The 26,397-nt window shown below is 45.5% G+C and overlaps 1 protein-coding gene across 4 annotated transcripts in view; it reads left to right on the top strand.

Annotated features, from left to right (window-relative positions):
* The window catches only part of LOC109477379 (protein Wnt-5b-like), a 92,035-nt gene that overhangs the window by 60,017 nt on the left and 5,621 nt on the right, over positions 1-26,397 (top strand). For 2 of the 4 annotated variants that reach the window (XM_019778616.1, XM_019778617.1), the window contains exons 2-5: positions 3,564-4,269; positions 12,444-12,703; positions 15,147-15,321; positions 15,791-15,908. In XM_019778616.1, the coding sequence (XP_019634175.1) occupies positions 4,178-4,269; positions 12,444-12,703; positions 15,147-15,321; positions 15,791-15,908 (645 nt within the window). In that variant the 5' untranslated portion in view covers positions 3,564-4,177. Of the gene's footprint in view, positions 1-2,509; positions 3,028-3,563; positions 4,270-12,443; positions 12,704-15,146; positions 15,322-15,790; positions 15,909-26,397 lie in introns of those variants that run through there. The other 2 variants (XM_019778615.1, XM_019778619.1) reach the window with 2 other exon arrangements.

The raw sequence follows: 26,397 nt of genomic DNA, 5'->3' as shown, positions 1-26,397 counted from the left end.
GATAAATTTAATACTGAACCAGCCCCCACAATTCCCATTGGGTCCGTCCATTAGCTGCTAATGATAGACATGTAAGCCAGGAGAATAATATAGATGAACTTAAGGTGGTCGCAATGCGGCTCATTTCGGAAGTAATCGGTCTTGTCCGTCAACTTTGTTTTCGACGGTTTCCCCGTCGGCGCGAAGAGCCCTCGACTCGCGGCTAGCTGCTCACGGCTAGCCCGCAGCTGGCAGCCGGCTTTCATCGGAGGAAGTCGGGACCATTTCTCATGCATGTGTGGCGTTAGCAAGTTCGCATTCATTCGCAGACAGGTAACAAAATGAACCATTCGCTGTGGGAAACACTCGCCACACACGGAGGCGACCTCTCGGTGTGCCGACATACCACAAGGCACGCGTTTCACCTGTTCCGCAGTTTTCTAGAGTGCATCACCTTGCCTTCAGAAACCTCTGGGACCTTTTGTTCCTATAGAGACAAAGGACTATCCCGGTGTTCGCGATAAGCGATCTACAGAGTAATGAGGAGGTAATGGGTCCAGGGAGGGGTGCGGGGTCTGTTTGTAACTCGGTCCTGATTGTGTAGTTAATACAAGTGCGGTGTCGGCATTGTGCAGAAGTGTGGCAGCTCCACAATAACGGGAGGGCTCACTAACGTGTTTGTTTATACTAAAAGGCAGGTATAGTACACCTCGCGACTCGTAGGTGGGGCTAAATGACCGACTTGTATAGCGGTGATACCGTTCACTGAAAAACATCAATCGACCTAACCTTCACCGTTCTGGTGACTCATGGACCCGTCCATCCCCTAAATAAACCATGGCGGCACTGTACACCGACCTCTATACTACAATTATACAGCGACAGCCATGCAGATTTTAATCGGCATTCAAGAAGGGTGGTGCCAAATTGTTTAGCAGTGTCACCAGATCTCCTCCTCATTGATACATCATTCATAGGAAATTTGCATGAACCTACGGCCACGCGCCGGTGTGTGGGTGAACCGGAGGTCACGTACATTTTATCTGACAGTTCATCTGTTGTGTGCGCGTTCTGGAGTTGAATAAATGGAACCACACCTGGCTGTTAACCGTGCCGTCTTTCATCCGTCGCTATGATCCCATTTTATCCGCATGGACTACCGGCAGCACACAACCAAACACTGCGCCGTTTTATAGACACACATTAAGACTCCAACAGTCCTGACAGGCGTCTTTTGATCACAGACGCCGTCTTTTGTCTCCAGACGTCCTTTCCACAGCCCTGAAGGATGATAAATGTCAGTAATTTTCTATCTATAGCGCCGGGTGTGTTGATCTTGGTCTGTCTGTCCGCTGTATCCATCCGCATATGTCGGATTTGGGGATTTTGAGTGGAAGTTTTGGTGGATTTCAGAAGGGGTTTTGTCAGGTATTATGCGTAACTCTCGTCCGGAAGAAAGCGACTGTTTTTAATTTCGCAACGCCTCTTGACGTGTTCATAATTGGCACAGGTGGGCAAGGAAAGGGCGGGGTCCTATCTGTTTTGTCGTTCGGGCAGGATCTGGATCATAGAAAACTTTCTTTGATCTTTCTATAGTAGAGTAAAAGATAGGACAGGCGGGCTTCTGCGGACACAGATTCGCATATATAGGTTCCTGTCCCGTTCTGTGTGTTAAGGACCCCTTTGTTCCACTCGGATTTTGGATACAGATAGACAAAAGTTCATTTGAGTTTGGATCTTTACACGCCTCGTTCCTCCGCTCTTTACATTCCCCGTATTGTAGGTCAGAAATTCATCTCTGGTCTTGGTGGCATTGTGCCGTGAGTTGACAGGTAGACAATGTTACATAGCTGTATGTTTACGGTACACCTGAGGTGAGGGGGGGTCGGGTGTCCTTTGTTGCCGCCCGGGTGAGGGGTGTGGGTGAGAGAGAAGGCTTTTGTGGGGATGACAGGCCGTTTGTTGTTACAGACAGTAGCAACAGTGTAAAGGATAGTGTAACCAAAGATACCAGAGCTTTGTGGGTGTATTAAGTACTGGTGGGTTCGGTCCAGCGGGTTTCAGCTTAACTTAACTCCTGTCTGTTATATCTGTACAATCAATCGTGGTTCAGTCTCCTTTTCTGTTGTGCCAGCTGTGTACGTTGTAGAATACAAGTAGTATTACGTATTGTGACATACGTACATAGGGCGTAGTCAAAATGTAACACGGGGAAAGCTATACTATAGCCATAACATATTTTTTCGTTACATAGAGTACATTCTGCATGTAAATATAATGTACAAATTGTTTGTTGCTTGCGCTTGCAATTAGAATTTGCCACTTTAAAAATTAGCCCACGTTTCTGAAAGACCGACAAGGTTAGAACGGCACACAGTGTATAGATTTAGTCCGGCCTAATCGTTGGAGCAAACGATGAGAGTTTAATAGCCATGGGCTTGACCAATCAGGTCCCGAGAGGGGTGACCGCGGCTAAAACAGTCCGGCGTGTTACCCCCTTGTTCAATCAATCAACTGGCCGCTCCGTGTGGCCTGTAGCTGGGCCGACCGTACCCTCTCCACGCCGCGCTTCGGAACCGACAACAGCTTGCCGGAACTTGGATGGAAACACATATCCCTACTAGTGCGTCCTGAGTGCCCAAGTCCAGTACAAAGTGCACGTACTGTGGTGGCGGTGTGGCCTGCCGTACGTGTATCGTGGCGTGTGGGACTGCCTGTGTCTTTCCGTGCTTCTGTTCGGCAGTGGAGCTTGGCTGATAGGGATCTGTTGTTGACGGTCGCCGCGGCTTGTATGTTCTCCCAACACAACAGCACACCACGAACGCTGTCCCAGGATCAAGGATATTTTTGCCGTGGCCCTCGTGTACCGGGTTGCCTTTCCAGGACAGGCGGACGTCGGTTGGTGTAGGGCCCGCTTGGAACCTGCTACCCTCCCCGTGTTCGTGACTACGGACTTGACCAAGCCAGTAGAACCAGCTGTACTCTAGGTACAACCCACCTCGACCCAGGTTTGTGGCGGTGCCAGGCAGCTGTAGACCCTGTCTCAATGTGAGCTCTAGTCGCTTTAGTAATTCTGTTTTCCCATTCAAGTTCTAGTCTGTAATGTATTAACCACTCTCTAGTATGTATGACCCGGGCCTCCGTCCCGGAGTGGTATAGTCGCTGGCACCACCACGTTTTGTAAATCTCTTATAATTTCTGCCCATATCGCCAGATGGTTTTGCTCCTGTGAGGGTTTATTTTCCTCCACTATTCGGTTAGGGTTCTCGGACGTTTCCCGGTTCTTTAGATCATGCATAATGGTCCCACGGGGCCGGCAAAGTCTGTATCTGCATGCACACTGATGTCGTACTGTGTGAGTGGCATTTTCCTCCTATAGTACCATCAATCACCGATCCCCCATACAGAGCCTGTGCCTGGTCCCAACAATCGCCAATTTGTGCTCCTCTCACGTCTACCAACATCCCGACAGCGACGGGAGCTCCACAGCCGCGCGCTAACCCAGACGACAGCCCGTGAAAAATTGTAACAGCGTCTCGAAGGAATTCCTCGTCGATGACCATAACCTTGTCTTTGTTTTTCAGACTTGAGGACGGTGCAGTAGCCCTGCGGCGAGTGGCCGACCGACTTGGCGTACAACGGTAATCGACTGCACATGAGACCAACACTTCTGTATCACCGAGAACGCTACTGAACGACACAGGTCTAACACTCTGGAATTTCAGCAACAGGAACAGACGAGACGAGAGGAGATTTGGAGAGGAAATTCCACCAGATAGTTGTGAGGAAATCTCAGTTTACGACCTCTATGGGATTTCTGGATTGACACTGCGTGTTGTTCAAAGGAAACCGTAACTTGCCTGTGGAAAATTCCCCTGGACACTTTGCTCATCTCAACAGAACAACCGTCGCGGGTTGGACTACAACCGATCTACGTGCGAGAGTTGAGAGCTACCTTTCACCTATCGCAGGTGAAACTTAGGACCAAGTTCTGATACAGACGGATTGTACTAAGGGTGACCGCTATCTTAAACTGTGGTACCGGGCTTCCTCCAGAGTACATTCCTAACTCAGTGACAACAGAAAGGACTGACACAGGATCAAGGACACACGTACATTCCTCAAACCGTAAGAAAACAAAAAGGACTTTTGGTACCTCCGTCCCAAGTACCACGCGCGTGATACCACGGTGTAAAAGATGGCGGTACAAGTGAGTCTGAGGGTACTGCGGGTGCTGGTGACACTGCTGTCCTGTTACACACACCTGGGCAGAGTAAGGGCCACCTGGTGGTGAGTACATCTCTCCTTCTTAAACTTTAAGTAAGAAAAGATACAAATATTTTGTACATTTAAATCGACTTATCTAGGCATAGGAGTCAATGGAGTGGATAAGGTAAAGGTTGGTTTTCTTATCTTGAAAGTTCATTTGTGTTGGTAGACGTCATTGTGAAGCAAGTTTAATGGTAATTTTGAAACACAAGGAAATTATTGGACTTACCGAAATTTTCGAATGCACAACTCCAGTCTTTGTGAAAGAATGGCAATCCATGAAAATTTGGGTAAGTCCGATTTCTTGTGTTAGAAATTACGGTTGGTTTTCTTACTTACAAATGTCACAAATTAGTGCTGAATATGCAAATATAAGACAGATAATAGCATATTCCATCAGCTATAGAGAGAGGGGCGTGGTTACGTATGTACTTTTGAACAGTGAAACTGATATGTATACATTCTGTTACCTTGTGACTGGAACGCTCAAACTTCCGACATTGCTACACAACAAAGTTGACAGTGAGAAACAGGATATATGTTGGTTAATTAGCTGTCTCACGGAGATAGATGGACAAGTAGATAAGGCTTACCCTGCATAAATACGGGAATAATAGGCAAGTTCACGGCATTTTCACCTGTGTTCTGACAGAAATGTGTGGTCCTACAACTGTTATTTTCCTTCATGCCTTCTCCTTTTACTGGTAAAGGGAAGAAGTATTCTCATCGTTCTAATATTCATCATTCAATTCCTTGTTATTGTTTGTCTAAAATAAAAAGTTTCACCGTTTAGAAATATTTTGAACACCTTTTAAGCATTCTATATACTTCAAAGATTATATAAAACCTTTGAAATATTCTGATGTGGAATATGATATTTCCAATAGTTTCTAAGCACCCACGAAAACTCTTTTCAGCATACACATTTGGAATTTTACATTTCCTAACGATAAACCATAATATTCTAGAAAAATAAGTGACGCTGATTGGTCGTCAGTTTGACGACAAGACCTCGCTATCGTCCGGAGGATCAGTTGGAGGCATTAATTGGGGTCAGCCTTATCGGGCGGCCTCTCCTGGGCGTGTTTACGTTTGTGCTCTGTTATTTTTCTCTGTTGTCAGAACCCTCTATAGTTAACTGCACTCAACTAGGAATGACATGACGGTATGTGTACATAATCCAGCCGAGTAATCGTCAGCCATTTTCACAACGCCTGCCTTTGTAAGAGAGACTTACGACATGTGATACTAACAATTACCGCTAATATTTCTCCACAACATCGCTTATGTTGAATAATCGCCGACATCACAATTTTGACTAGAATTCCTAAATCATTATATATGTATAAGTCATTCGTGTATCATAATGGCTGTCGTATTTCAATGAAGACTTACGACTTCAGCTGGTTCCCGGAGTCAGAAAATGATTAAGTACGTGCGAGTGCGATTGTGTAAAATGGACAGCAAGCAAACAAGAAAAATAATGTCGCCCAGTTAATTGTACAAAAGTATGTTAAATGTTCTCTGCAGGTGGAGAATGTTTTTAACTAGAAGCCACCTGCCCTTGTCAAATAGACCGTCCAAATAAATAACAGGTTTACAACCAAAGCAAGGCCCTGAATAGCATCAAAACATATAGTAGAGATGCTGTGCTTTTGTCCTCCTCGAATCTAGGTCATCCAGGTAGCGGGGTAATGTTGTTACTGTTGGGTGTAAGCAGGCAGTGGCCGCCATCCACGCGGCACATGAAGAGTAACGTTGTACCGCGTTAGTGCAGCGGGCTTACGTTTCACGTCCCCGGGCTCCGGTGACACAACAGAGTAGTCTCCATAGCATGCCAAAAACTGGGGGTTTGGGGGGTCTTCAGGGTCTTTGGGAGCTATTTTCTGATTGCATATAGACAACATAGCCGGCCTGGTTGAATTACGCCCGTTTAGAACTGCGCTATTAAATCAGAAAACAGTCGAAGACCACCAAACCTCCAGTTCTATAAGCCTGCTACGGAGGCTAACAACAGCGACCGCTCGTACGTCCAAACACTGAAACCGATTCCTCAGCTAAATATACCTCTCCACAAAGCGTCATTTTAATGTTAAACTTGTCCCATCAGTGAACGTGACTGGTTTTAAAAGCCTTGTTTAGTTTTTTTACGCCGTGGGACAAAATGGCGGGTATTATATATTCAGCTTCGGCAGGCCGCCAAATGATACAGTTTGTTTGCTATTACAAAAAGACTTTACATACGAGTTATGTTTGAGGAGTGAAAAGATAACACATGAGAGAAACAAAGGTCACGGTAGATAAAGCAAACGTGAGATCCCTCATCTTTTACCGATCAATATTAAACATGTTAAAACAAATGTCCAACCCCGACCGAGGTTCAAAGTACCGATGTGCAACTCGCAAACTTTCGCCCGATAGAAAAAAACAGGACATTCTCATACCTTACAACGCAGTGGTATCGTATGCACGGGTTTCAGTATCAACCTCATGTTTGCTATAACTGTATAAACTAAGAAACCACAAATTGGCAGTACAAAAGGACTTTCCCACAAAGGAAGCGGCGGACATCAAAGCCGATGTACCTGCCCGGTTTGCACACCTTGTTTGAAGGATGGATTATCCGTTGTGTCCATTGTGTGGGGTGCATGTGTTATATTGTAAACCATGTCGACGTAAAATCGTCATCATTTCGTTTGACCTCGTCGGTTCAAACATTGCTTTTCGTTTACGGTTGATTGCTAATCTACACACACTAATTATGTTATGGAAATATTCCAGCAATTCTATACGTCACTGTCAGGAAACCGTCGTCTCGGAATTATGAAAATTACCCTCAAACTTCTAAACACCGCATCGGGTTGCATAAATTAATTACTTTGTTGGTCGGTGGCTGACAAATTTGTTCTCGAATCCGCAGATAGCGTTCTTCCGCCTTTAGACTGAATGAGTCATGGATAATTGTGGCAGCAAATAATCTACTATGTTTACACACAAGAGATTATTATGGAAACAACACTGATAAAGAGAGGAAAGATAGGGAAAATTTTAGTCCCGATAAATGTTATATTTGGTGGTGTAAATCATCTTTCCTCGAAGAGCAATGATTGCTGTGTTAATGTACATGGAAAGGAAGAAGTCATTTTGAAAACGTAGGGGATAGGGAACCTTCTTGTGCTAATGGGCCTTATCTGTTTATTACATAACAACCCTATAGTGTATGTGATTGACGTTTCCCCTCACCGATAAAAGCACGTCGTTAGAACATTCCTGCCCCATACACCGCCCATACCGAGACTCCCGTCTCCCCGCTCGGTAACTATCTGCCCGCCCCGCGCCGTGCGCCAACACTCTCCGCCACTTCCAGGGCAATTACGTGTGTACCCAGCGCACACACACACTCGTGCAGTGTACACTCCGCCCAACAGTGAACCCAACAGTGCAAAGATTGAAGCTGAAGGCTGGAGTATCTGAGGAATGGTGAGAAGGTGGCCTACATGTACCCTCCGACTGATCGGTCATCACCCAGGGTACCCAGACCGCCAGATGACCAGAAATATTAATATTAATAGAAATAGTAGCAATGTCGCATGTAGAGCAGAATTAGGTAGATTCCCTCTAGATATAGATATTTGTATATATGTAGTTAAATTCTGGTTACGCCTGATCCAATTAGATACAACTTCACGCCCCCTTCAAAGGGATGCAATCCTCTTACAACAAAGCCTTCCGACAAATACCCGTAGACGAACTTTACTTCAACGTGTTAAAGACATATTAGATCACAATGGATACTCCTTTCTGTGGCATTCCGAAAACTCACATTATGATCCTGAACATGTTGTGAAAATGCTGAGAAGAAGACTTACAGATATGCATATACAAACATTTTTTCATACTATGTCAACTGATAGTGGTAAGTTAAGATTTTATGCAAAATGTAAAACTATGTACAACACAGAGCGATATCTTAATCTTGCAGACTTCGAACTGCGCTCAGCCATTAGCAAAATTAGAGTTAGCGCCCATCCTTTGGAGATAGAGAGAGGCCGGTACAGAAGGCTACCTGTATGTGAAAGAATTTGTAAATATTGTAATGCAAAGGCTGTGGAAGACGAAATACACTTTATCTCAAATTGTTCCTTTCATAGCAACGCTCGAAATGAGTTAACTATTCAAACTTCTACAATTTATCCCAATTTTACTAAACTTACAGACCAAGAAAAAACTATTCTTCTTTTAACTTCCCAAAACCCACTAATTTTAGAAAAGGTGGGACATTACGTCTTCCATAGTCTAAAAAAGAGAAGTCAAACCCCTTAGACATAGTTTTAGACATAGCTATAGCTCTAGACAACTACCTTTCATCATGTAGATTTTAGTTATTTTATACTACGTTTCATTGTTCTTTTATGTTTGTAATGTGCAATTAGCCCCCCGGGCATGAATTTGCAATAAACTTCTTATTAATCTCCAAGCAGATCTTTCGCTGGGCTGGCGTAACTTGTAAGATACCAGTAAGTACAAAAAGGAAGACCCGATAAAAACGGACAGAAAACACGCCAAAAATAAGCTTAAACCTCAGCTTGGAGTGTACAGAAATATCTGGAAAGGCATTTGGGAAACTTTTGGCCATGAAAAAAATAAAGCCAAAGCTTCGGCCGTGGCAACTATGGAAATGCTTGATCTATATATGCTAGGACGACAGGAGTCCAGATTTACATTGAATGCCGTCAACAACCGTTTGTTTACAATGCCTTTTAAAATAACATTCAGATATCTTATTTTCCAAATGATCCGTTGATGATGAGTTGTTTTGTAATTGTTCTACTACGAAGCAAATTGTTGAATGGCCATTTGTCAATTAGGGCCCTGTCGTCGTCGTTTAGGCATGGATGTTTTCATTTTAAAACGTTTAAATGTCACGCATTGCTTTCGCACTGGCCTGCGTGTTTGTGAATGGTGAGGGTGTGGAGTTTCGGATTTTTGGCTCAGAGACATAGCAGAAAATCTAGACGACATGAACATTTAGAGGAGCCCGAACTTGCGGGGCTATTGCATGTATGCGGCCCCCTGCGGTGACGGCGCATGCCTGTGCAGTGAACGGGACATATCATCTGATCTCTACAAATAACACTACGACCCTGCCCGAGTTTTTCCGAGGTGGGTTTTCAGTCGGCATGTGTACAAATTAGGACACGGCGATTCCTGCAACCAGAAAGGCTGAAAGATATGACGGTGCCGATGTATAGAATTATTCTGATTATATTCGTACTTCCTGTGTTATATATTTGTGTCATTTCTTGTTTGATGTTTGTGTGGACATCTGTTAAAGTAGTACAGCACGTCCTCGTAATTGGTATGTGTCGTATGTATGACCCAATCGATCTTTTGTGGCAATGGAGTTGGTTATATCAATGCACAACTCTGTATAAGAACCGAGCAATCCAGCCCCGCGGTGGCATGTATGGTAAACCTATCTTACGTTTTAGGAAATAAAGGAGGATTGGGCTAATATAGTAATAGTAATAGTCTAGTATATTACATTACAAGACTTATACGCTATGTATCGGTGAGTACCCGTGTCCAGAGTTCGTGACATCTTGCTAGTCTCCAAGCAGATACGAGGAGGGAAGGTTGTATTATTCTATATGAGAAAACGCTACAATGTTTACGTCTGTGACGTTTTAGGGGCAATGAGGAAACGTTATGATCTGACATCCCGATATCTGCTTGCAGATTTTCTAGTACAGTATTAAGGTTTTCTGTCACAATTTTCGGCATTTTTTGTGCCATAAAATGTTGACATAAACATTGGGATAGCGTTCTATCAACTTAGTATGTAGATAAGTGACTAGAACTTTGAAAAATCTGGTTTTGAAGCCTTAAAACGACGTAGAACGTCTACTATGCCGGGCAGCTGGCCCGCCTGGGAAGCAGGCAACTTTTCCGGCGGGGACGTGTGTGTTTTACGACCGCTCAGGTGGGGGGAGTATGGACGGAATGTCCTCCCAAAGGCGGCACGACGGTATTTTTACTCCAGCCTAAAAAAGAAACCGTACTCATTAAACGTTATTTTCAGTTGTCCTTATCGCTATTTTAAAGGGGAAACTTTGTACTTTGTTTACGACGTCGTTTTGGTAGCTTTTATGTTACAAGCAGTGAGTATCAAATACTAGTAATACTATCAATGGTGTATTGGTACAATTCACTTGATCATGTACATGTATACATGTATATACGAGCTACTGCTTTGATGTGACCTGTACTTAACCCAGTGGATATGCATGTATGTACAGTAAATGTCTTCCAATATACTGTGATGGGGGCATGGTATTCTTGTGTTTGGCACAGGTGAACTTCAGAAGAGGAGAGAATATCACCCACTAAGCCCAAACACTTACAGCACCCGCATGTTTGAAATGAATGGCTTTTTCGCCCGTTTACGCAATCCGTTCCACCGGCTGACCATACACTATCAGATCAGACCAGCCATAGTCGGGAATGTTGGCCGATCCCCGGGCAGTAGTTAAAGTGTTCGGTGGGATTTCTAAGATTTATTGAGGAATCTCTTGATCTTAGGCATGAGATTAGCCGATAGAGAGGCGCCATGGAGGTGGCCTCCGCTGTGGTCACTTTTTTTAGCGGAAGGATCTTTTCCAATTTGAACAGAACAAAAACAAAACACAAAAGTACGTTTTCATCAAGGTCAAACGACTTCAAAATATCTGCTTAACTTAAAAGATATCGCTATATTTTGCCCTGTACCTTGCAGTACAATTTCAAGACGTACACGCAAAATATGGCATTTGATAGAAATTTCCAAGTTTCGGTGGCTTTTCGCATCTTTCCTTTGCCTGCTTCTCGACCTGAAAATAAAACAGACGGATCGGGTAAGGCAAAATTACTGAGGATGATATGGACAAAGAATGGCACCCTCATCTCTACTGTAATCTACATGTTGTCAACTCACAAACGTTTTGTGTGGAAATATGTGTGGGACCAGGTGGGACTAAGGAGGGGGATGAAGGGCTCAATTATCGGATAGAGTAAAGTGCTAGCCTGAATACCGGGTTCCTAGGGCTAACACACAGATCAGTCCCCAGTTAGACCCAGTTAGTTGCTCAGGGTCTAACTGACGGAGGCTGTGATAAAACGTCGTTGGGGATAGGTATGCCCTGGAGCCGAGGAGCTAGCCTGTATACTGGCCCTGACAACAGCCTGGAACCCAGGCTAGCAAACGTGCCTCCCCGCCCTGGTAATAGAACCGTATTACGGTTATTCCGTGTATCATCTAGCTGTATAACACCAGCTTTTATGCGCATTGTATGGCGATGACCTGGGGTCAAACGTGAGTGACGTGCCAAATCTCCAACGCCTACGATAAATCTAAACTCAAACCTCGCGTCGCCATCCAACGTTTTTGTGTCGCCCGCACGTTGGTGAGGACAAGTAATGACTATACGGGTTACAAGAGTGTAGCTTGGCCTTGAGGAGAAGTTTTAAAGGTCAGAAATCCTGTCAGCACTTTGAGAGTCCTACAAGTGAGAGCAATCAGGTGCACGTTTGACCGTCGAAAATCGACTTGGGAGGAAGCCCTAATTTTCCCGCAGGTGTTCCCTAGCTTACACGGCATTCTGTAATCAGAACAGTGACCATTTTGGGATTAAGCCTGGAAAGCACCATGTCGACGTAAACACCAACAAACCCGATGTGATATCTCTATCGGAGTGCCAGAATTCCCCTTACTCCCGTAAACTAAGACGTCAGGGGTTCGATTCCCACGCATGTTTGTAGTATCTGTAACATCTTTGCCTCAGGTGGTTCGCAAACTTGCCACCGTCATTTGGCCACTGTGTCTCCCTCGTAAAGTTTAGACATGTTTGGGATTATTCCATTTTCCCTCAAAACCTAGCCCCGCCCCTCCTCTAATTGAGCGTCACCGAAGTAGCTACAAGTATGGCACCTAGGCTCAGGCTGGATTAGCAGCAGCTTAATGCATAGAAACCTTAGAGCATAAAACACACTGTCAAACAGGAATACAATATGATGTGTGGCTTAGCTCTCTCTGAAATAATGTAAGGTGCACAAAAACGATTGTGCGGCAAGAGGGAGATGTATCTAAAGAAAATCACGAGAATGGCAAATTGTTTTGACTTTGATCATCATTGTTTCCTCCTATCTTCTTTTCCCAGGCAAATGGCAGTGGATTCGAGATTATACAGCCTGTCTCGGGCGGAACTGTACATAATCGGGGCTCAGCCGCTGTGCACGACGCTGGCGGGACTGTCTTCAGGACAGAGAAAACTGTGTAACCTGTATCAGGACCACATGTCGTCTGTGGGCATCGGGGCCAGACAGGGGATAGAGGAGTGTCAGCACCAGTTTAGGGACCGGAGATGGAACTGCACCACGTCGGATGAGGACTCCGTCTTCGGCAGGATAGTCAATATAGGTAGGTGGATGGTACAGTATGCCACATTTTGACACATTCCTTCTTGAGGACGCACACGTGTGTGTTATGCAGAGATGGTCTGGGTGCTACGGTATCCTCGTCAGTTTTACGCTCGTTCCTCTTGTGTGTCCGCTCTCACCAACGTCGGTACCCAGGCTCCCCAACACTCATATGGCCACCAACACTCATCAAAATCTTCTGATCTTACTGTTTGCAAAGTAGTTTCCTTTTTGCGGTTTCTAACTTGATCTCTTGGCATGTATACCCGCTAGCGCTGGCCAAAAAAAGTGTTATTTACCGCCTTTCGTGGTTGCTGAGCCTAAAATGATCCTAATAACTTCAATGGCTTGGCCAGTTGGCTTCTCAAGCTGCTGCCTTCGCCCGGTCATGTATCCGTTACAGCTTCAAGCAGAAATTTACGCAGAAAGTCGTTGATCTTTCACGGTTTAGAGATGGATGGCACCCTCCACTCAGTACTGTACTACACCAGAAAAAACAACAGGCATGTCATAGTTATGGTTGGTTATGTCCAGCAGCTACATAGATGTTTTAAATTGAGGAGAAAGACCATAAAATCAAATTCGCATTTGTCTTGGATTCTGTGTGTGAAGTTACTCTGATTCATTTATTATTCATATAAAAGACGACGTTTTAGTCAGGAATATATCTTCTGATGTTTGTCCTACGCCCGGTTCGCCCCAACGTAGTGAGACATTCTGTCGTCTGAAAGAAGGACAAAAAGAACCATTGTGTTATCCCTCAGGGAGGGGGACCTGCTTTAACCAACGTAGCCACGTCGCTCTTAAGGCTTTGTCAGGTGGACAATGGGTACCGTTCCGGACAGGTGGCGTCTTTGTCTCTCAGGTTGTCTTCATGAGGAGAACCCTGTCAGATATGGCCAAGATAGCGCAGTTTGATGAAAAGATAAGGAGCGCTTCGAACTGCGTCTACATAGAACGTCCGCTCCCCGCTACGACCCTTCTATAGAGGTTCAATAGCCGGTCGTTCGCCCCATCGTCGCGTATCGGTAGTAATTCTGTCAGGTTTCTAAAGATACATGACGTAAATTACAGCCTGTACAGCGATATATCACTTAGTAAAACCCTGTTTTGTCTCGTGCTATTCTTCAAGAATGTTTGGCGACGCCTCGGCTCGTTCAAAACGCCATATAAATTGTCTAGATGAAGAAGAAAGTATGTCTCCTCATTGTAGAGATGACGCTATTTCATTGCCATTGGAAAAGGCCTACCAAATTCTGCACTGTTCTAGTGGCGAGTCCATGGTCAGTGAATTTTGATGGTCCTTGTACATTATTGTAGGGTACAATTCGATTATCTTCAGTAGTATCTGACCAGGACTGTATACGCCTTGTCAGGGTCATCAGTAGGGAGGAGCAGTTTGCGCTGGGTCATGATACAGGTCCGTGATGTTTGGTCAGGATGTTCACAGGCGCACGCGGCCCACTTAACTGGAGAGGCGGGGTCACGCGAGCTCGGGTACCGTGAGACATTCTGGTTTAGGATTACCCTGCTCCCATTCCTGGTCAGTCTGGCACCGAGGGCCTTTCAATCCGGGATTGCAGTAAGTGGTCCAGGGGATATTTGTCTATGTCCAATTAAGACACCATTAAAGCTGCATCAAATCTCATGATGTTTTCAGTCGGGACAGTGTATGAAAGGCGGCGTTTCCCGTCCAAGGCTCCGCTTACAGTTGCAGTTGCACCGCTAACAAGTAGCAAACATTTTACACGGAGGACAGCTGAGAATGGGAACCGCTTGACATACGGCCCGCTGTCAATCACAGGCCCTGTCCACCGTAACGTCCACCCGAGCCGACCGGCTCCTCTTTCCGATACATTTACTCTCCGTAGTAACTGACCTTCTCTGTCTTCTGCATGTGCAAAGATGGTAATACTTTCAGGGACATCGCGTTTTAAACAAAAATACCTTTTAAATCACAATATTTCTTATTTTGGTTACCGAGATGAGCATCGACTATACTCTATTTCGCGACTTTGTTTCAAAAAAGAAATATTTCATAGATGATTACCTGAAGACAGACCTAGCTGCTTCGGACACACTTAGCAAGGCATCTTTGGACGCAAGGGACAAGGACTTAGGACAGGGAAACAGATACGTCAGGTAGGGACAGGTGGGATGAGTGGTGTCGATATCACTGCCCATCTCTGGACACCCACTTAACAATAAGCACCAGATAAAGGCCTAAAAGGTACTTCAATGGAAGGGAAGACACCATGGAATGTCAGGTCACTGATGACACCTGGCTGTGTGTCTGTAACTAAGGCAACCCAAAACGCGATCTGTCAATCACATAGGAACTGTGCATTTTGTTTGATATATGCCCTCGAGTTAATTTCCTTTTGAGCTTGAGAACAATTAAAATTTCCCATTTTTTAAGTTTTCTACATCTCTACTTCCCCCAGGCAGCAGAGAAGCCTCCTTCACGTACGCCATAGCCGCGGCAGGTGTAGTCAACGCCGTCAGCAGAGCATGCCGGGAAGGCGAGCTGACCACCTGCGGCTGCAGCAGAGCGAAGAGACCGAAGGACCTGAACAGAGACTGGCTGTGGGGAGGGTGTGGGGACGACGTGGAATATGGGTGAGCAAGCGGGAACAATTGTGTATCATGCATTACGTCGGCAGAACGTACTGCGCTACAGTTTTCGTTGAATTTCAGGTCAACGTTGCTTCTTCTAGATAAAATGTCATCCTTAGATACGCTACTGTTCTGCATACATTACGGGTTTGCACGGGCGCAGTATGTTCTGCCAACGTGCTCTCTGACAGTGATACCATGTGTAAGCTAGAGTTTACGAGAGGGACAATCGTTGAACAAGTCTCTTCGGTCATGTCGAAACAATTACGCACGAAGCCATGACACAAGCCAGAGACAACACGCTCTGTAAAACTACAAGTTCACCCTGCACATCCACCATCAATCGTGCAAGAAAAGGAAGGAAGGCCAAGAACTTTTCGTTGGATTTTAGCTAAACTATGGTTCATTTAGTCATGTCCAACAATTTTTTTATCCTGCGTCATTGAGTGTGATCTCGTGTTTTCTCGCACAGGTACTACTTCGCGCGAGAGTTCGTGGACGCTCAAGAGAAGGAGATCATCCCGACGCCTGGGTCCCATGCGCACGCGCGGCAGATGATGAACATGCACAACAACGAAGCTGGCAGAAAGGTTCGTTCCATTTGTTATAGAAGTCTACTTTTACATTTGTAAACTATATACTTCCATCTCATCTTCGGACACGAAGAAGAAGCCAACAACAACTTCCATCAGATCTATCTATCTATCTATCTATCTATCTATCTATCATCACGCTTATCTTTTACCATGTCATAGAACTCTTACTAGCACTTGAGAGGTATACTTTAGCATTGGTCCCTTGTGTGCATTTTGTCGGTAGTCTAAGGGAAGGCGACGTAGTTTGTAGCTGGCGATAGCTGATGGACGGGCTCCTTTCACGTTTATCAGAGCGCTTCCTGTCTTCTCAAACACCCCATGGACCGCCTCCGCCTTTTACCCTTGCAGTGACCGGTTTCAGGATACAATGTAGTCATGTCGCGCCTGGAGAGCGGCGAAGTCAGACCCATTCATCTGTGGTGAAGAATCACCACTTCGGCTGGCAAGACCGAAAAACCTCCATTCACGCTACATTTGTGATCCTCCTGCTCCACCGGAGGGTTACCAGCCATCTATTTGTCTACCTATGATTCAGATTTAGTACGTGGCTTCCACCTAGGGTCCAGCTAACGCCAGTTCTTCCCATTTAGTGTGAATGCCTGGTCACCACACACCAAGCAACTCTGTTGCAGGGCCATCACAGCCTTCTCAAGAACATGCATGGCTCTAAAGAGCTTTGTTGAAGACATGTTTTGTCGACAGTTCCGCAATGTGAGTGTGAACGTTTTCCCACACATTACGGACTGACACTGCGAAAAGACCACTCGGGGCTTCAGTGTTGCGTTGAGGGATTCTGTATGGGCTGTTTGCGCCGTGTCTCCGCCCCGGCATGCGCCCTTTTCATGTCCACATTGTTGGGTGGCGGTGTTGGCGTCGCCGGGACCACAATGGCACCTGAATGGGGCGGTGACGACGTCGGCTCCGCCTCGGGTATTTACCTGCAAATTGGAAAACTGGTCGGAATTTATGAAGGGACATTCCTTCTTTTGATCTCCCTCCCTGAGTGACTTGGCGGCATTCTATTAAACGTTCTTCACCCGGCCAGTCATGGACCGACTCCCATCCTCCCGGTTTGGGTCTGAGACCCAGTTGTCAGGCAGTTGCCACTTGCCAGGGCCTACACAGGCCAGTTCCCCAGCCTACACAGGCCAGTTCTTCGGCCCCAGTCCCAACATGCCCCAAAGGAAGTATGCCAAAGTTAGACCCTGCCTGATCCATACTGGCTAACTCGCATGGCGTGCTATGGGTCTGGCGTCCAGGCCATTGCAGCGGCGTACTTTCCCGAACACGTCTTCACCCTCCCGCGGAGCGACATTGCCGTTCCCCCGTTTGTACCCGTCCGGACGTCTCGCCCCTCCCGCTGAGGGTTGACTTTCCTGTGACCGAGTAGCTCATTCTACCCGTCACAGATCAAAATATCACGTCAGCGGCAAACTGTGAACTTAAATCATCGCACGACCTAGTCCCCATTAGGCGATATGTGTCCCTCCCTTTCCCTGTATTCCCACATTGCTTCCAAATGCAACGAATTCACGGCGTGCTTGCACGGCACTTCTGAGGGCAAATAAGAACAGCAACATCTTTGCGTCTGACTTAACATTGGTAAACTTGGGAATGCTTTTCGGATGTGTCGAGCCTAGGAGGTCAGGTAGCAGACGGTACGATTGTCATGGGATGAATAATCTAATTATCTTCTATCCACCAGAACCCTGCCGAAGGTTTAAAAGATATCCCTTCTTGTCGTCAGGTCGACAGAGATGGGATTGAAGTAACTCGGTCTCCGGATCTTGTCTATTTGCGTACAGGATGTGAAGTCTCCTGCTAATTACGGCTAAAAGTTAGAAGTAGTGAGCCTCCAGACTTTTCACGTGTAAAAAAGACAGGTGGACGCCCCCCTCCCCCATTTCGGATGGAGGCATCCTAAGCAAGTGCGCATGCCCAGAACTGGTTCGCTGTCTAGCAACCATCCCCAACAACCAGCCTGTTTCGGAGTGAATGATATCATTTAGCGTAGAAAAAAACCTCACGTACTCTAGCCAAGGCGCCCACATTCACACTCACTCTATGATATTGCCGTCTTTCGTTCCTTACATTTTGTACAGATGAAAGCTTCTTGCTGTGACTCAGTAACTCTCTCTACTACTAGTAGTTCGAGAAAATCTTTGTGAGGCAAGATGCCATACCTGTCCTCTATGTAGGTTCCCCGTCAAGTGATATCCCCATCTCTGCTAAGCCCGGGCTTAGACCGGGACTACAGAGGCCGGTATCTGGCTGGTAAAGCGCGTTAATAGGCGGGGATGGAAATAGTGTGGCGGGAACCCGAGCCGTGGGGAAGTGCCAGGAATAGTGCCCGGCCACTGACAGATTTAGTACCGTGGGAGTTTTGGTGGCATGTTACGATGTCTTCCAATATCTGTTCACAGCTTACTTCTTCGCTTTACTAGCGGCACTGTAGCATTTTCGCGTCCCGTCGTTGATTCCTAGTGGTCCCATAACTTGCCTATTTCGTTCCCACAAAAAAAATCACAAAAATATTCAATATTAGAATCTTCTTTGGGTTATCGTCTCTTTACAACATGCCCAAATGAGTGTATGTATGATACAGATAATTTAGGGGTTGTATGAAGCTGACTTTAGATTACAACATACGTTGGGCAACATAAGACCAACTCACATGTAGATCACCACTACTGGTCACATGAGCCTATAGACTAGACAGAATAGTGTGGTCAGTTTTGACCACCGCCCTGGCTGTAATTGTGTACGTCCGAACCACATAAAACAATCGGAATTAACAGGGCGGCACGAGCGACAGAAACTGAGAGGTTGGTGCTTATGTTAGCTATGCAAACTACTCCGGCCTTTCTGTCCACACACGGATAGTTTGGACAGGATAAAACATCGGGTCTTCTCACGGGTACACACGCCAAGCCGCTCTGTGCTACGAGCCTAGCCTCTACCAGGCTTCGAGAGGAGGCTGGGAAGAGTAGAGATAACATTCTAAGGGGTTGGTCCGCTAGAGAGTACGTTTCGGGTATATACCGGGTGCCCCAAACTGTACTCTCCAGCGGACCAACTCCCTCGGCATGTTATCTCTCTATTGCCAGTATTGGTCCAATTTCTACTCCACCAGGCCTTGTTAAAGACATCCATTGTAGTTTCTGGGCGGCAAAGCAAAAAGTATTCTGGATGAAGAAATCTGTTTAATGTTGCCATTCCTTAGCACATATTCGTCACTATTTCATAGCTGAAGGGTTTTAGATAGCCCAGAAACAAGCTTAGAGCTATAGCTACGTGAGGCTCTACAGTACGGTGGCTAATCATCCCCCGTATTTGGCTAAATTTTACTGTTTTTGAAGTCTGTTGGAGACAAGCTCCTTGCTGAGACGGTACTCTAACCACACAAAGCGACACAATGTCGCGGGGAAACACAAACTTTAGACAGGTGGAACAGGCTTACTCAGAAATAAATCTTTATTATCATGACCTCACTGTAACAACAAAACATCATTCCTCGCCAGTTCTACCTACCTCATAGCAAACGTAAATACACATTAGGTGGTCGACAATGTGGGTTTTAAAACCTACGCAGTTGTTCCACCAAATGAGTACATTTTGCCAATTTGTAGTATTCCCAGCCGCTTCTGAAGCCTGAAAGAGACTAATAAAAACCTCATATCCCTTACCCTACCTAATAATGACAACACCCAGAACAACTTTGAGATACGTAACAAGACGGAAACTCAAATTCTACGACAAGCTACTTACTGCTTAATCTTAATCGAGGAATCTAGAATCAGAAAAATGATTAGGCACACAAGTTCGGTACACGGACAGTTACACACAATGACAGCTGGACGTTCACCTTGAACTGTCAAGTTCGGATGCTCAGAATGGAGTCGTGAAATATACTGAGTTGTAAATTTTCATGGCCCATTGGCAGAAACAGTTCATTCGGCATTCTTGAAAATAAAAAAGAGTGATTTACAATATCGATGGGTATGTTTGGATAGAAGGATAGCATCGTTTGGCGATTCCCCAAACCCATGTGACCTTCTGGACAATTTACGGGCGAGGGTAAGTACTGGATAAGGATGGTTGTAAAACTGTAGCACGCAAAGCTTTGGAGGACCAAAGATGTTTCTCCGTGGGTAAACAAAGACATACAGGTCCTTACATCACGTTGTAACTCTCAGCGCCAATTGGCTTCTAAACAGTGATTTCAAGTATCGGGAAAAAACTACTTTACTGCCAACAACCGGTCGTGGATTCTGTATTGTTATTTTTTCCAGAATAACAAAGATAAAGCGACGATGTACTCATTTGCGCAACTATTTTGCCAGCGTCACAAAACATAAAGATAAAAGCTAAGGTGTGCCATCGTCCCTCACCCCCACCCAAGGAACTATCAATAAATCAAATTGAATTTCAAGAAGATAAGTGACTTTAATATATTATATCTTTTCCAATGACAGATTGTCAGTCGAGTAGAGCTAGAAACGCTGGGATTGCTGAATAGCTGGAATAGATAATTGCAGAAAAGGATAGGTGACAAAATTGTCTCAAAATGCTATCCCGTTTCTTTGCCATATCTGGTAAGATTGGTTCAAAAAGCCTTCAATTTGAATATATTTTAATATCATGGCAGGTCTGTAGTGCAAGGTGGCACGTCGGCTGAGACAGTGATCGAGATGAATTGCGATGATTAAAAACTCTATTAGGGAAGATTTTCACAACTGATCCGGGCGCTGATGCAGCTCAGCGGGCGGCGGGGTCTGCAGGACATGGCCGCACACATGGCGATTAGCCAGCGGACGTCTGGCTTTCGTTGGGGGACATTAGCCTCCACCAGGCTTTGGAGGCGGCTAGGAAGAGTAGAAACTAGCCAAATAGACAGATAACATACCAGGGGAGTTGTAGCCTGAATGCCAGGCCCATAGCAAGCTAGGCTGGAGCTGCAGGGTCTACTTAAGGGGGCTGTGGTAAACTTTCCCTGTGGGACCCTAGAAATAGTCTGGTATCCAGGCTTGAGGACTTGAACGTTTGGGAGCGACAAACTGTACTCCTATAGCGGGCCACCTCCCCTTACATCTCTACTGTCCTTGCCCTTTCCGAAGCCTAGTAGAGGCTAGTATGAAGGTTGAAATACTAGTATACGCTGTCAAAAGAAATCCCGAGGTCTTACAGCCATAAATTGCTGGGTTTACGACTGTTGTTGTGTTTGGTTTGAGGTGATATCAGGCAGGCCATCTCCAGAAGCCTCCATGACGTGACCGGCCCCCACACGAAGACTCGTAAATCCTGCGCGAAGAGAAAATACGACTGCCCCTCGCCGAAAGGAGTCGTTTCGCGCAAACTCGTGCTGGGGTGAAGTTTGCAGACCCTACGATAATGTTATGTCAGTCTGTGGAACATCTAAGGCCATGTTTGCCTGTGAAAATAGTGTTAACTTTGACATCATCTACTACATTAACTAGTTTGATAACAATGATTAACTGTAGTACCAAAACGCATGTTCATCATACGACGACGCGCGTATTACATGTATAAATTAAAGGCCAGATACAGTTCGCTCTACTTAAAGTTGTATTAAATTTGTACCTCAAATCATCACCTTACTATTGTCATTCTAGACAATATATCAATGTAGAATATTTGGTAGCAATAACTAGCATCCAAAACTTTCGCAACCTTTGCCGAATCTCCTAGCAGATATTTGGTGGCTGCAAGACAGTATCAAATTGGCAAAGATGTACCAGTACAAAAGAAGATAGCCCGATAAAAACGCCTGAACACAGTCGTCAAAAATAAGCCGAAAACTTTGGTTACAGAGTAACCCTTGCCACAAACCAGGACTATAACGGAAGCGGCCCAGGTTTACTCAGGCCCGTGTCCGGGCGTGGCCGGGCCGTGTGAACATCCGCGCCGCCCCGCCTCGCCCCGCCCTCCGCTGATAAGCGCGGTAATTGGTCCTGTCAGGAGGACGTGAGTCATCAGGGACACAGATGCTGTCCTCCCCCGCTCCTCTCGTTCACAACGCCGCAGCACCTGGAACTTTAGGCCCAATTTAGACTAGAAACGGTATACCGTTTCGAAACGGTACGAAACGTTTCGCCACAGAAAACGGTTCGTCTTTAGACACAGAGGCGGAAGCGTTTCGGGCCGCCCGTGGCGCAGGATGTTTCTGACCCACAGTGACCTATGATGACCTCCCAGAGCCGCTTCTACGGTTTGTCTCATTGGCCTTACGATACTTGTGTTTCAGGGCCTTGAACTTCGCCCGAACCAAGTACCTGCTTTGGGGTGCGTAAATACCCCTCAGCCGCCAGCCCGTCCACAAGCATCTGTATGCCCTCCCTATTAGGTCTCCAAGCGGGATTGTATAGTTTGATCGGCCCACAAGCCGATCAAGTAGCGGGTCTCTTCTTGGGTCCAGACCCTCCCCTGGCCATCCCTCCAGACGTAAAGGATGACGAAAAGTCGAGAAATACACGATATAAGATGGCAAAAATGGACACAATCAAATATGGCGCGAATCTACCAGAAAATGGATACGGGCGGGCTTATTAGCATGTGATTAGCATATGACACGTGACCTGGTTTACCGTTTCAAGAAACCCTTTGTCTTTAGACCTAGCAAAACGCGTTTCGGGCACCCCGCTGAAGGGTTCTGAAACGGTCGAAAACCACGATGGAGGTGGTTTTCGGAAACGGTCCGCGAAAACCCATAACAAACCGTTTTTTCCTCTTTAGACCGGGAACGGTTAACCGTTCCGAAACGTTTCCCTGGCAAAAACCCCTTAAGCGTTTCTAGTCTAAATCGGGCCTAAGTTTTCTCTAATCTCCAGGCAGATTTTGTGGGCAAGGGGAGTCTATATTGGCCGCCTGTATAACCGCTGGCCCCACAGAATCTACTTGAAGATTAGGTCTGACTAGCCAGGAGAGTGGGTCCACCATATAATAGGGTTTCATTTTGCGGGCTTAACTCCCCAGTTAGACTGATTCGGCTAAATTTTACTGTTTTGGGTCCCGGAGTGTTAGTCTGGTGAAGACTAAATTTTCTGGAAAGCTTGCTAGCTAATAGTGCTACATGTGTACAGAAGATGCTGTATTGATGATTGTGTAAATTGTATCCTGCTTGTACGAAAATCTTCCAGCACTTCAAGGGCAAGTTAGGATGTAAGCAACAAGGAAATGTTGCAACACTTCCTTACATCAACTATTAATCACAATTTTGATCTGGTCTCACTTCCTCTTGAGGCACTTTTCCTCATCGACCGTACTACCGTAGGATCTAGGATTTGACATCGCCTTGTTGCCACCTGACTCTGAAATGTGCGCCATCTAGCGTGCACAAGAAATCACTGCAGGGTTTTACTTCTAAGATTTTAAGCCACCATAGACCACTTGTAAGCCACATATCTCACACTTTCTCTTCACATTCTCTATTCCCCAAAATCAATTTCATATGTACGAAAATCTCTATGACGAAAGAAGTGTAATGTTGGCATGGTTCCTAACATAACAGTGTCGGTCTTGGCTTCTTGGAAATTGTGAGTCTATGTCCATGGACAATCCGCAAAACATCCAGGGCGTCCCGGGACTACAGGAGCTTTGCGCTAATTTGTAAGGGGTGAACTGTCTCGATCCCATCGATGTTTACCTTGGAAATGAAACCCAGGGTAGCATCTCTCACTGTGCGAAACCGTATCTTTACACACCTTAAAGTATGCGTAAAAGGACATGCAAATGAAGAAACGGAATGCGATTTCAGGGTAACAAAATTGAAAATATTCTGAATAAGACAATCTTTTTGATATAGACACATACTGCTTCACATTAGCACATTTGAGTCAGTATTTCATACATCGGGCTTTTCAAAATGCAGAAACAAGTCCCAAGATGAGTCTTTTATTTTCTGGGTGGCCAAGGGCCCTTCCATAATATACATTGGGATAGTGTGGTTTCAACTCAGTATGTAGATAAATGGCTAGAATATTAGCTTTGAAAAACTGCACTGGATGCCTTTAAGGTGTGTTTAAAATAATGGATTTTGTGCAGTGTCTAGCTCTACATGTGATCACTCATGAAAACGCAACAGGATCTTACTCTAATTTGTAACGGAGGATATATAACTTGTATCCTGCTGAATTCATCACTGTAAACTACAGAATAGCTGACCTTTCCATTAATTAGGCCCGACCTCTGAACTTTAACGAGCCCGGTCGGACATTTGCTCCTGGCGGGAGTGAATAGAGACCGCGGTTAGCTCACCTGGTTAAAGGGAGCCAATTTAGCGGATTGGTCACAGTTTATGTCAGAATTAGTTACATCGAAATTTCCCATGAAGTTCTCCCCGTACTGTATACAACGACAATCAAATTTTTCAAGGAGAATTGGTAGAATTGGAGAATGAGTAGATTTTCTACCCCTCTGTATAAGTCAGTCCCTGACGAATCATAATCTTGATATCTAGGATCATTTACGCATACATGATAACTTGAACCCGTATAATGGACAGGGACATGATAATTTCTTACTTTTTATCAAATCAGCACCCAGATTTTGCACAGTTTTCTTTGGAAGTTTGGTCAACGTTGCATCAGAATTTTGCCCGTTGCAGACGATATCTTCTCCGACATAACATTTGAAAACTATAGATGGGATGTAATCCTTAAATACGTGATTACGACCTCAAATGAGACGTTCTGCCCGAGTGCTATGTACAATACATTACGGGTTTCGTACAGGCGTAGTACGTTCTGCTCTCTGGTAGTGATACCATGTGTAAGGTAGGAGTTACGAGAAGGACAATCATTGAACAAGTCTCTTCCGTCATGTCAACACAATTACGCACGAACCCATGACACAAGCCAGAGACAACACTCTCTGTAAAACTACAAGTTCACCCTGCACATCCACCATCAATCCTGCCTAGTATCACCTCCTGTCGGAGGTCATGTTTCCTGGACTGTTTGTCTGTGAACTTCCCGTTACTAAGGAGGCTGGTGAGACATAGCCTGGTTATCAGACCAATTATAGCTCCCGAGTCCTACATCCTCTCCGCAAATAGTTTGTAGGACTCGGGAGTCTGGTAACCAGGCTAGGTGAGACACAGGCTGCGTTCCTGTCCACACTTCGCCTTGATTGAATTGGCTGTGATAAGAAACGCAGCAAACCCTTTTCTACGAACAGACACAAGGCATGTAAAGGATGGAACGTTAGTACGAAATGTCCCCAGAGGCTTGTCTGGCCAGATGGATGTATAATACATTCTGTACCTCAGAACTTATTGAATGCAGGAGTGTCCTCTTGGACTAATGGTTTAGAAAAATGAAATCACGACTTGATCTAGACGTTTTGAGATAGTTCAACGACAGTAATTGAAAACGTGGTGTGCCATGAGACATAGAGTACATGCTTATGTCGTGTACATGTGCTTCTAAATTGTAGAATTCAAGTATCTGTGCCTTTGCCCAGACCTCCATGTTTGAACTAATATCCAGTCCACTAAATGCACCAAAACAAGCTTTCAAAATGCATCACACATTTGCCTTAGAAAATATACTCTGTCTACCTCTAAAGCTGTTTTAATAGATCTTGTTAAGGTTTGTGAGAATAACAGACGAACCGCTTTGAATGTGCAAAGCTATATACACAGTGGGACGTGAAGATATGCGCGGCGGCAGACGAACGCCGACAGCGCCCGGAGGGTGTAAGAAGGCCGGGCGCCGAGAGACGTCAGCCGGGCTCCCTCCCATCGGCACGCCGATTCAAAGGTTATCGGTCCGGGTCGCGTTTTATCGGCTCAGGTCAGCGGGTTATCACACAAGGGCGACCGAGACTGGATCATAAATCTCACTAAAAGGAGACAAATGAGTGCTATTGATTTTTTTCTGACGTTTTTTTTATCAACAACAAAAACAACATTTCTGTTTAGCCAACAACGTTTACGCCCGATACGACCTCATGTCAAGTGTGCATACCTGTCCACACACACACGTCAGCAGTTATTGCAGTAAGCTGAAGGGTTTTAACTGCACGTAAATGTCACCGGGTCCTGACTGGAGCTTACAGCCGCCCCGGGGAGTACGGGACGAGGTGTTGGAGGCCCCGGCAGGCCGTGACCTTCGCGAACACTACACCCATAACTCACCATCATGAGACATTCGTCTTTGATTCCCCTGGTCTCACTTCTATAGCCTTGCCCCTACGGGCTGCAAATGTCCTGACGCGACGAACATGCTGCGTGGTTTATGGGAACCCCTCGCGCTCCCCGGTACAAGTAATTACACTTTTTATAGAATCGGAAATGAGATGAAAGTAGCCTCTTTCTTCTCACTTATATCCCTCACCCGGGGTTTCTTTTGCACTTATTATATTAATCGCATAACCAGCTTCGGAAGGCAGAATTCCACCTGAGGTTAAATAGTCTACCAGCCCTGAGACAGACGTCTGAATCCATCCATCATAATTTAAACGT

The sequence above is a fragment of the Branchiostoma belcheri genome, unplaced genomic scaffold, assembly GCF_001625305.1.
Source record: "Branchiostoma belcheri isolate BF01 breed outbred unplaced genomic scaffold, Haploidv18h27 scaffold4, whole genome shotgun sequence".
In the NCBI taxonomy this organism is placed as follows: Eukaryota; Metazoa; Chordata; class Leptocardii; order Amphioxiformes; family Branchiostomatidae; genus Branchiostoma; species Branchiostoma belcheri.
Note: the sequence above shows the minus strand (reverse complement) of the source record. Positions and strands in the feature narration are given on the sequence as shown.